This window comes from Patella vulgata, chromosome 3 (assembly GCF_932274485.2).
Source record: "Patella vulgata chromosome 3, xgPatVulg1.2, whole genome shotgun sequence".
Classification (NCBI taxonomy): domain Eukaryota; kingdom Metazoa; phylum Mollusca; class Gastropoda; family Patellidae; genus Patella; species Patella vulgata.
The window spans coordinates 80,970,415-80,983,252 of NC_065881.2; the positions used below are offsets into that span (position 1 = coordinate 80,970,415).

A 12,838-nucleotide genomic window follows, 5' to 3' on the forward strand; every position below is an offset into this window, starting at 1 on the left:
ACTGGGCTTATGAAGATGGGTATACGTCATACAGTGTGCTATTAGGGAAATTTTTCCCGGACAGCGGCGCAACCGCTTACTCTTATATCGAATTCCAACTGCCCCTCGTTTACGTGCAAGCCATTGTGAGGCTAAAGTATGTGCACGTCATTATGAGGCTAATGTAGACCGTCAAAAGTAACGCAGTGTGCTATGAAGGAAATTTTACCCGGACTTTGGCGTATCCGACCTCCCCACTACTGTTAAAAACTTTGTTACACAAAGAGGCCCAACCGGACACCTAGACTTCGACATTAAGCTGGGCATAGTTGTTCTTTGGACAATTGCGCATCGAATGACGGGCTTGGATTTTTGATACTTCACAATTCCAAGTTGACGTCGCTGACGTCGGAGAATATTTAGGAGCTGACATTTTCAATAATTCGTGTTATCTACAAGAACATGCCACACGATAATATCAGCCTCACAGATGAGGCCAGTGACAAGTTATATAGGATGAGACAAGTGACAAGTGATATAGGATGAGACCAGTGACGAGTGATATAGGATGAGACAAGTGACAAGTGATATAGGATGAGACAAGTGACAAGTTATATAGGATGAGACAAGTGACAAGTGATATAGGATGAGACCAGTGACAAGTGATATAGGATGAGACCAGTGACAAGTGATATAGAATGAGACCACTGACAAGTGATATAGGATGAGACCAGTGACAAGTGACAAGTGATATAGGATGAGACCACTGACAAGTGATATAGAATGAGACCAGTGACAAGTGATATAGGATGAGACCAGTGACAAGTGATATAGGATGAGACCAGTGACAAGTGATATAGAATGAGACCAGTGACAAGTGATATAGGATGAGACCAGTGACAAGTGATATAGGATGAGACCTGCAACAAGTTATATAGGATGAGACCAGCAACAAGTTATATAGGATGAGACCAGTGACAAGTAATATTAATATAGTGTACACGAGACCTCCGTTTTTCGTGCCCATTCGAACTACAATACATTATACCGAGAACTGTCAACTCTATCTTTTGTGAAATTCAAAGGATTCTTTTAATGCCAACATTTTAGAATCCCAAATGCCTGGCATTACGAGTAGTAAATAAGGACGAAAGATGCCAGGGGCGTTATTATTATTATTATTATTATTATTATAGGATAGGCGTACCTGAATAAATGCTACCGATTAAAACGCAACTGTAACACAGTAAATTATTTGTAAAACATTGGTGTCACGCTTTGGTCAGCAGTCATAATCTTATAAATTTGATACTTAAAGTAGCTAAATCTCGAACTCAATATCATCCAAAGTCTTTGACATTGAAAACACGAATTATTTGTCAATTGAATCAACATTGATGTTGTGATCTTACCGGGAAAAGATGGGCATCTGATATCCAATATTTTAGACAAAATAAACATTTTACCATTGGTACACGAATCGTATACCATAATGGCATAATGCGTTTCGTTCGGCGCGATTTGTAACAAGGGACTCGAAGAACGAGGCTAGGCATATTCCACAAGTCATGTCAAACGATTACGCCGCCATATGCACAATAAACGAGGCTAGATATATTCCATAAGTCATGTCAAACGGTGAACTCATGTTCTTATCTGGAGAGCATGCGCAATAAATACCATCGGTGTAAACTAGGATAACCAGAGATTTCGCTGAACATAACTGTATAGAAATTATAGTAAGAACAGAAACGATTGGATGTAAATCAGTTGATATACATTCATCTTGCATTGTTATATGCGTTGTGATCCATTCGTTTAACATTGCCTTGGAATACCATTAACTTACAGGAAGTTACGTATATTCACGTGAAATCTAGTAGAGAAGTGACTAATTTAGACGTTCGATTTGAATATGGAAGCTGGTGTACAGGGGTTTAAGTCAATGAACTTAAGCAGCCCTGATCTGTTTATGTAGGTATATGACCTTGGTCCTTTGCCTACTGATTGTGTGAAATGTGTATAATTTCAGTGACAGAACATACACGATTGTATTGTATTCCTGCTAGCTAATGTTACAGTTTGATCACGACACACGGGATCGGATGTCTATGAGATTTTCTGAAAGCATGTCGTTAGATATTTTGTGATTCTAAGCAAATTATATCATCGATTATGCACCATTGAATTGTTTGCCAGCTAGCTGATGTAACATTTAAAGTAGCTAAGTCTCTAACTCAATATCATCCAAAATCTTCAACATTTAAAACGCGAATTATTTGTCAATTTAAATCAACATTGATGTTGTGATCTTACCGGTAAAAGATGGGCTTCTGATATCTAATATTTAAGACAAAATAAACATTTTACCATTGGTACATGAATCGTGTACCATAATACGTTTCAGCGCCATTTGTAACAAGGAACTCGGAAAACCAGGCTAAGCATATTCAACAAGTCATGTCAAACGATGACAACATATTCTTATCTGGAGAGCATGCGCAATAAATACTATCGGTGTAGACTGGAATAACCAGACACTAGAGATTTCAATTCGATTGAGACTTCTGGCGTATTTCGCCGAACATAACTGATTAGCAATTAGAGTAAAAACAGAAACTATTGAATGTAAATCAGTTTATAGACATTCATATTACATTATTATATGCGTTGCGACCCATTTGTATCAATTTCTAGATCCCAAATATTAGCGATTTAGCTCCTTTAAATCACAACATGACATATATTTTTTTTTTAAAAAAAGATCTGCTTGTATTTATGATTATGTGGGTTATATTTGTGAATAACAATTACAGAACTACAAGTCTTGTATGGCCGACAAGGACATACGCTCGTATCAAACCTATCAAATTGTCAACTGCGCTTAATAAAACGGTGATAAGCCTAGCTAATGCTATGTAACGACCTTTAGGGGAGAGGTCATATAGGTATAGTCTGTTCCTCAATCGTTTTTCAGAGAATAAAATATTCTTTATAAAAAGGGGGTCGCGGTGGCTAAGTGGGTAAGACGCTGGCTCGCTAGCCTGGAGTTGGGGTGTTCGATGATCCCTGCATTGGCCGAGAAAGTTCATCCAGATTTCCCGGCGTGATTCTCCCTTGTCAGTGATGCAGGACGGGGAGGGCCTGACAAGGACAGCTGTCTAGTCGTTCGGATGGGACGAAAAGAAAAACCGAGGTCCCGTATACACATTGGCTTGCACGTAGAAGATCCCTTGACGGTTGGAATTCGATATAAGAGTAGGCCGTAGTGCCGCTGTCCGGGCAAAATTTACCTCATAGCACACTGTATGGCTTATGCCCGTCTTCATTAGCCCAGTTCGGAGCAGAACAGTAGAACGTTAAAACCCCATTTCATTTCATTTCTTTATAAAAAAAATCCCTTTAAATTTTATTCAATGGTACATTTCCTATTTCTGTTAATTTTCAATCTCACAAAAATCCGTATTTTTAAAAATAATCAATAAAGAAGTCTCCGTGAAATGTTAAAACTGTCAGCAGTGTGGAATAAACTTGTTTATCAGTACAGATTGGCAGTTAAATTTCTACGACATATCTCCGAGGATCCATCATGCAGCTGTGGTCATCGCTTTGAAGATTCTGAACATTTTCTCCACTGGTGCCCACTGTATTCAGATGTACGAAAAAATACAATACATCTTTTACCATCACACCAGCAATCAGTTTAACCATTTCTTTTTGGCATAGAAAATCAGGCTGCATCTAATAACATCTTAAAAATAGTTCATGAATACTTCGATGTTACCAGACGCTTCAATATCTGATTCTATTTATAGAACCCTTTTATCATGTTATAAAACAGCACTTCCTCTTTTTTTCATTTCTTTTAAAATAGTATGTATACAAATTTTTTAATTTATATGATTTTCACCATTATGTTATAATATGTACATAGGAGATCTGTATATTATATGTTTTATATTCCTTGTATGAGGAGAGGGGTGATATAGGCTTTGCCTGTTCCCTGATCCCTTTTCATAAATTTCTGAAATAAAATATTGTTTACACAAAAAAAAATTGTCAGTTAAAGATGCATTATGTAAGAGATAAAGAGTTGACAGGTCTTGCTATACTAGTTACAAAATAGATAATGGAAAGGGAATATGTTGAAAATTCCAGTCAAACTACTTCATTCTGCGTGAGGTTAAAGCCGTTTAAAGAACAGTGTAGTCTCGATTATCATTGCTAACATTGTTACGATACTAGGCAAAGTCTCGATTATCCATTTTTAAATTAAATTATTAACTGGCAATGATTCATATAACATCTGGGGCCAAACGAAAGGTCTGCATTCGGGGGCTACGTGAGAGGGGTGCAATAACGAGCTTTGCGTCATGGTTTTGAGTTTTTGCGTCCCTTTGAGTTTTTGCGCCCCCTCGCAAATGGCAAAAATCACGCGGTTTCAACATCTAAACATAATGATCAACCCGTGTCAAACATATACCGTGGGTCAGATATGCTACAAATCGACTTTAACATGTTCCACACAGCCCGATATTACTAGACGGCACTGGGAGGTACCCCCCCCCCCCTTCCCTGCACACATATTTTGTTTTTGTTCGGTTGTTTTTTTGTTGGTTTTTTTTTTTGGGGGGGGGGGGGCAGATGGAATCTTGTTCCTCATGTAAAATCATATGTCACCATGCCCATGTCTGCATTAATCATATTTAGCTCTTAGACAATCTGTTTTCACTGATAATACTGATAACACATTGGCATGGTACAGCGCACAGAAATAGCCGTAAGCGATAACCGTCTATCATGAGTACGGATGACAATATAAGCTGTATATATGTATATATATATATATTTGACAATGATAATAATGTTACTATGACAATATGGCTTATTGTTTTAGCTTAATAATGCATTATGCAAGTTCTTCATCTGCCTATTGGGGGTCTTTGTGTTGGCCTGAAATGTTATGTGAATTATTAATTAGACATCTATTCAGATGACAAGTACATTACCAAATCCCTAGACTATCGAGTGGTTTTGATTTTAATAGATTGAACCACCATCGTCATTTAATAATTTAATTTAAAAATGGATAATGGAGATTCTGTTTATTATCATAACAATGGTAGCATGGGAAATCGAGGCTACGCTATTCTTATCAAAATTTCCAACATTCATAATGTTACATAATCACAGATTATCTGATGTTATAGACGCTTCCTGCCAACTTGACACCTGTTCGCTATCGACATCCTTGGAGTTCTTGGTCTATGTGATTATGTAAGGATTAGTTAACCTTACCTTGGTGGCATGTCTTATTTAAATTTAAACTTTCTTTGATGATAAGCAAATGTTAAACCTGATATGATACATGATACATCAGCCAGATGTCTAATAATATTCCTTTGTCTGGAAGGATTTATAAGCCCAGAGAAGAAACGAATCGAGAGAGAGGTCCGGACAGGACACGAGAGCGCAAGCCATGTGCGCCTAGGCACGGGACGAGACGGAATGAGGGAGAGCGTATTGGACTTGGCACATTTGTGCCAAGCTTGGGCATGGCTCCCTCAACACAGGCTAATTACGGAGTCTTAAGTATTGTACATTATATGTTAGAACAAGCAGAGAATAAAAACATTATAAGATGTTAAACTAGTCTTGTCATCCAGAACTTGATATAAATACCCATTACTGTCACAATAACTTATTCGCTCAGTAATGACTGAGAGTTTAAATATATTTCATTATCATTTTGCATTTGTAAACTATTATGGTGAAAACTTTCAACTCTTTATCTAAGTCTTACTTATAGGCGGGGCAAGTTAATCTCAAAAGTGGTGTGAAACCCAATCTGGTTAAAACACAGATCCTATTTCGTTTCGTTTTTATAGTTCAAAATTTCGTTTTACTTGTCTTTACTACACTTGGATCTAGAAGAGTTGTTATTTAACTCGTGTTCTGAATGGTGTCAGAGATAAGCAAATGAAACGGTCTGTCACGGAGAGCTTTAGACGTGTTTTGCACGGAACTGTGGGTAATCCACTAGCAACATCAATGCTGATTGGTTAATCAAATATCTGACATCATAGGGTCATAAGTCGGTCTTTTGCCCCTGACGTGACCTATCGCTGTCAGATCTTCATGTGGCCACAGATCACTAATTATTTCCCCATTAACTTTAATGTTAATTCTCGTCTCTAAGACCGGCTCTAACTTTTTCCCAAATTTTCGTTGGGTAGAACGTGCCCAAAAGCATGTATGAGGTTCACCATGAAAAACTTGAGATACACAAGTTGGAAGTAGAGACAAGTAAACATGCAATTTCCAGCCCTACATTTCAGCGCAACCAACCTCACAACTCTTGTATCCTTCCGCCTCAAAATCATGAATATTCACCAAAACCTGGCAGAAAATGTATTTTCAAACCCTTTTTTTCGATTCTACACCAAAAAGCCAACAAAAATCGCCATGCAAAAGGGGGAAAAAGGGAAAGGGAGAGAGAGACTAAAAATAACTTTGGCCCTTGTTTCGTAAGTATAAAAAAACGAAACGAAATATAGATCTGTATTTTAATCAGATTGTGTGAAACAAAACACAAATTACAAAAGAAACCAGTGCAATCATACTTATATTAGACAACATCATACCCAAATTCGCCAGAAGTCTGACAAGACGAAATGACGTAATTAACAGGAAGTTTATGAGAGTGATATCTCTAACTAGTGCGATTTAGTGGTGGGACAATAAAAAGATTAAAATCTTACAATACAAAGAGGTAATCGAGGCGAACGTTCCGAAAATAACAATTGTGACGCCACTCTGTTGTGGTTTTCTCCTCCCCTTCGCGAAATTTCTTTTGAAAAACTGACCGCAAAATTAAGTTGTCTATAGTATGTCCAGGACCGTAACTAGCCTCCCCCCCCCCCCCCGCCCCTGTGAAAAAATTGTCAACCATAGATATACATTGTCCGTTAATTTTACAGCATCCTTGAGAACACTTCCCGTCCCCTCGTTGCTCTGGGCTAGTTACGGCCCTGAGTTTGTCCTGATGTTTCTAGCTGATGCACAAATTTGATGTGTGACAATCTGATCGAAAAATAATTTTTGAACCCAATATTGAATTCAGTAACCCTGATAACGTTATTTTACAAGCAATATTCACAGCAAATTAAATGCAATTTTGGATTCTATTTTGATTGTCGTTTTAAATTTAGACCATCTTGACTAGGTCTTTGGAAGAAACGGAACTCAGGAACCTCAAAACCCTTACATAAGACATATTACAAGCCATATCCAAAGGAAACAAATGACGGTAAAATAAAATTCAGGCGTTTTGAATTTCTGCCGTCATGGATTTTCGAAATTGATTTTTGAGATCAGAATCGAACCCAGTGACATTGACAACCACATAAAAGACATGCTACATGTCATACCAATCAGGAAAAAATGACAGTAACTTAAAATCCGCCATGTTTTAGTCCATTTTGAATTGCTACCATGTTGGCTTTTCGGAATTTATCTTTAAATTCAAAGACATCCAAAACCATATAAAAGACGTAGTAAAGGTCATATCTTACGAGGTTTCAGCTGGTTATATTGAGAAAGTACTACTTTATTACGATAAATTAAAATTCCGCCATTTTGGATTTCATTTTCCTGGATTCTCTAAAACAATAGAAGACGATCAACTTAAAATCCGTCTTTTTGGATTCCAGTTTGGCTGCCATATTGAATTGCTTCCATGTTGGATTTTTGAAATTATCTTTAAATTAAGAGACATCGAAAACCATATAAAAGACACACAGTAAAAGTCACATCTTCCGAGATTCTTGCTGGTTATATCGGGAAAACAATTTTTCGGCACAGTTCGCCTACTTTATTAGTTACTAGCAGGATACCCGGCTTCGCTCGGGGGTCATAACTCCGAAACCGGAAGTGGTAGATTAACGCCACCTGGCCTATGTTACTCCCCGGTCCGAGCTACCCCTATACCCCAAATTTCAGACTCGGGGCAGACCAAGTGTAGCTGCCAACCCCGAACAGACAGACAGACAGACAAACGACAGTCACAAATATATAGATAGATTCTCCCAACTACTAAAACACACTGGTTACGTGATATCGCTCTCCGAAAGCTCCTGAAAGGGAGAGAGAGAAATGGGGTTTAACGTCCACTCGACACAAACTAGGTCATTTCGGGACTTACATATGGTTTAATTTTATTTCAATAATTCACTTGCGCATAGGTATCTTTAGCAGTGGGAGGAAACCGGAGGACCCGGAGAAAACCCACTAGGTTGGACAGGCGACCCTACTCCTTGTCACGTACAACCGGGGATTCGAAACCACGCCAGTCGACTCAATGACAGACTTTATGATACAGCGCACGCTAACCATTCAGCCATCCAACCCCCCGAAAGCTCCTGCAGATCGCCATACTGATCGAGTTATTATAATCACGTTATTTCGCCTCTGCCGAACTTGAGTATGATGTTGTCTGACATATGTATAATTGAATCAGAGACTGTATTGGTTTCTTTTGCAATTAGTTTTGGGTAAAATGTTATCCCCCCCCCCTCTCCGGTAAGCAGTATAATACCCGTATCATCACGGTTCGTAGAACTATCGAGAACTTTCAGCTCTTTATCTAAATCTTACTTAATTCACCTGTAATGTGAGGAGTTATACCCGTATCAACACAGTTCGCGTTACAACTAGTGGAATCACATCAATACCGATGGTAATATTGGCTATATATACTAAGCAGCAAAAGAAACGTCAGGGTGGTATGTTACTCTGAATAGACGCATTGCATAAAACTTTGTCTGAGCAATAAGGCTCCTTCCCAAACATAGAATTGAACCCAGGAAATGTTCTCAAAAACGCAACCTGACTTCTGAGATGATTATGTGTTCTCCATGATTATCGTGTAACTTATCATGCTGCACGTGCTGTTCACCGGGACCAGCCCTATAAAATGCACCCCCATACCTGGTTAAATCATTCACACTGCAGCGTCAGCAGCATGCCACGACTCACGACAGCTCAGAGGAACCAGGCGCTTGGCAGACTCATGGGGAGGTCCAAGCATAATGGTTTGGGGAGGAATCGGCCTGAACCAGAGAGTGGGTCCTGTGGTGTTCCAAAATCTTGGTCCAGGGAGAGGATGCGGCATCATAGCAGTGCGCTACATCGATCAAGCTCTCAGACCCCACGTCATACCACATTTCGCACGTCATCGAAACAACGTTTTCCAGCATGACAACGCCCGTGCCCACACTCGGGACTTTCTACACCAGAACGATGCCAACGTTATGCACTGGCAGCCCTTCGTCCGGATTTAAACCCGATTGAACATCTTTGGGATGAAATTCAGAGGAGACTTAATAACGTCGTACCGAGACCAAACACAGCCGATGGATTGCGCCAGGCTATCTGAGAGTGTGGTAACAGGTGCCACTGGTGTTCATCAATCGTCTGGTCCACTCCATGTACATACGCTGAGCTGCTGTTATTGGCACTCGCGGTGGACACATTAGATACTGTTGTATACACTGTGTACAGACTCTAAACCTTCTTATAATATCTTGGAATTGTAATGAATTAATCACTAATGTGTCAACATACTGTTAACAAAAAATTGCTTTGATCCATTTAGTAAAGATATTGGTTTTAGAGTAGAGTTAGAATCGATACCCGTATCATAATAGACCGTACTCAGCGCCACAATTTGTAGCAGTATACCAGCACTGATCGATGTATATTACAATCTTAAAGTTGTATACATTATAGATAATCAGTACCGGTGGGAAATAATTCTTTTCTGCACCCCTTACCATGCAAACACTGTCGATGGTGGTTTCCTGTGATGCTGAACTGGACAAATATAAGCATAATAATACCAAGGTTGTGAACACTCTACACTGTTAAAAATGGATGTAATTAAAAACTATAAGCAGTGTTAATTAAGTGTAAACTTTACACCACAGCTAGCGTTTTTTTAAATGTAATACCTTTCCAAGGGTATAACCAACTAGGAGAACTACGCCTAACAAATGTGGCCGATATTTATGACTACTGAACACCTGAATAGGTGTAATTGTGGGGTGTTTTTTGATAAGCTACACCACTACCAGTGTTATCAGGATAGGCGTACTTGTAGCCGCTAAAGGGTATTTGGGATGAGCTACCCCTCTACAAGCGTTTTATTGCATTTACACCAACAGGTATAATTATTTTAGGGAAACATTCCTCCGAATAAGGTGTCAATGTTACACCGTATCTTGCGTTACAAAAGTATTTGTGTACTCCAATTTCAGTGTTTTTTGTAAAAACTATATCTGTAACACTTTTGTAGAATGTTTGCTCTTGAAATTACTGATGGCATTATATTGTATTAATTATTATCCTTGGAGAGTTATTAGATTCACAAATATGTACTTAAATCAAGTTAGCCAATGAGTAGCATATTGTTACATAAAAAAGAGTCATAATGTGGTAAACATTCAATTCTAGGTTGATAACAGATATCTCATGGGAAGTTTCTCCGGTAAATTTCCACTTACCATATAAGGATGGGTTTCGACGTCATTTGACTCAATTAACCAATCTCTCTAATTATTTACATCATATTTGACCAATTAGATAATTGAAGGTCCAAAACCCAAAGCTACAAAACTATCATACTTGTGGAAATTCGTCAGACAGCAAACAGATTCTGGAATGGAAAGGATATAACAATTTCTAAAAGCTGCCTCGCCCATCGAGTTTGGCTGGCTAGTGTTTGAGAATGACTTTAGTATTGTAATTTATACTATGCTTGTATCTATGTATCCGTCTATGATATAAAAAATGTAAAAAAGAACTGTTGCATTGTTATTCCTGGTAAGACAAACGTCTTAACTGCGATAGACAAGAAGAAGTAAATACACAACATGAAGGGGAAGCAAAGCTGACAAGTGAAAATACTAGACGATCACAGGGCTACTAAGATATGTAGTAAGAAAAGATGCATGGGTCGTACGTAGGATGAGGCGACCGGATTTGATGGCCCGCTCTCCACGTCTGGCGGAAGACCTATGGTGCTACATAGAGTGTTTACTCATAACGAGTAAAGTATAGATTGTTTTAGCTTATATACACTAAAAGACGTGTAACTGTTCCAAACTATTACCGAGTACAATACCTTAATTAATAATTCTTAATTCAGACGAGTTGCTTAAATGAATTAACCACATTATTCAGCTATGTTGTAAGGATATGTGTATTGATTTTTCCTCATTATCGGGCCTTTTTCAGTTACGTCATTGTATAGTTATTGCATGCAATAACCTGTTAAGATAGGTTGACAGGCAATGAAATATACGCCCACAGCAGCTAAATCGTACGCGCAGTCGACAATGTTTGTCACATATTAATTTTTTGTAGGTCATAGGAAGATTTACCAGACACCGATATCAATTCCATACATATTGAACAAAGTCAAACAAGGGCCATAACTGTAGAAGTTATCAACAGAAATTGCTTAAATTCAATTGGCTTCTTCGTTTATTTACTAATCTCAAAAATGCACATAGTTCTAATATAGATCGGATAATGACTTTTGTCATTAGAGCGTTCACAGGGGGTTCAAGGGCTATAAGTCCAGACGTAAAGTAAACTGTTGAAATTCAATAGGTTTATTCGTTTTATTAATTTAAATAATGCATGTAAATTTAATATAGATCGGATGATAACTCAAGTCGTTAGAGCGTTCACTAGGCTCAATAAAGTGAAACAGGGAACATTAATCGCGAAGTTATTAACGGAAATTTCTGAAATTAAATAGTCTTCTTTGTCTCACTAATGTAAACAATATATATAAATTTCAAACTGGTCAGATATTAAATAATGTCTGTAGGGTGTTCACAAGAATTTGTGGACGACGGACGGCGGACAGAGGCGACGTCAAAATACGACCACACTTCCATGCCGGCGTGCGGCCAAATTATAAGAGGGGCAGGAGGGGGGGGGGGTGTAAACCCCCACCTCCTTACCCACTTAGCCTCACACTATGCTGGACCTGTATAATATTATAAACATTTTTATTTAACTTCAAAACGAAGGAGGAGTCAACAATGTAAAAAATAGTTCTTGTATGTGATAATGTCACATTAAGACATGCTCAGTACTGATTATAATATATCCTACGTACATATATATATTGGCGAATGATAATTATTAACCATTAGTATTGAGCAGCACACAGGAATGATCATAAAGATCGCTGTTTCAGCTTAATATTAGCAGTTACAATTGTAGTAGAGCCGCAGTACATCGGAGTTTTATTTCAGATGCTCTATCAGTTAATTGTTACATATGTATTATTGATAACCGGATCAGCGACAGGATATTAAATTGATCCGCGGCTTTTTAAAGATAAGATTGGAAGGCGGATACTTCTATATTAGACAATCGGCACATAAACCACAAACACGTGGTTGAAATTACAGGTTTCAAGTTACCGTTGTGCGACATCACAGATTCGTGTAGGGAATAGAAGTAGGGTGGTTGAAATTAACACGACGCGATCTGATATTCTTTGTATTTGTAGAGATTATATCTTGAGCTATCCGCACGCCATGGAGAGGAATTCTACTAGATGGTTGACTAATATGACTCAACCGGTCGTACCCCAGCCACCATTTTACCTACTCAGTATCACCACCATTTTCTATATTTTAATATTTTCTGTCGGAGTTTTTGGTAACTTTACCGTTATAACAGTGGTGTATAGATGTCGGACTATGAGGACGTTTTTTAATATTTTATTTCTCAACTTGTGCCTTGCTGATTTACTGGTACTCTTGATCACCGGGCCCAC

General features: G+C 38.3%; 1 protein-coding gene across 1 annotated transcript in view; it reads left to right on the plus strand.

The window, feature by feature from the left end:
• The first annotated feature begins 944 nt into the window (after nucleotides 1-944).
• LOC126815091 (G-protein coupled receptor 183-A-like) overlaps nucleotides 945-12,838 on the plus strand; it is a 59,056-nt gene continuing 47,162 nt past the window's right edge. Inside the window, exon 1 of the mRNA XM_056099329.1 lies at nucleotides 945-960. Coding sequence (XP_055955304.1) covers nucleotides 945-960 — 16 coding nt within the window. The remainder of the gene's footprint in view (nucleotides 961-12,838) is intronic.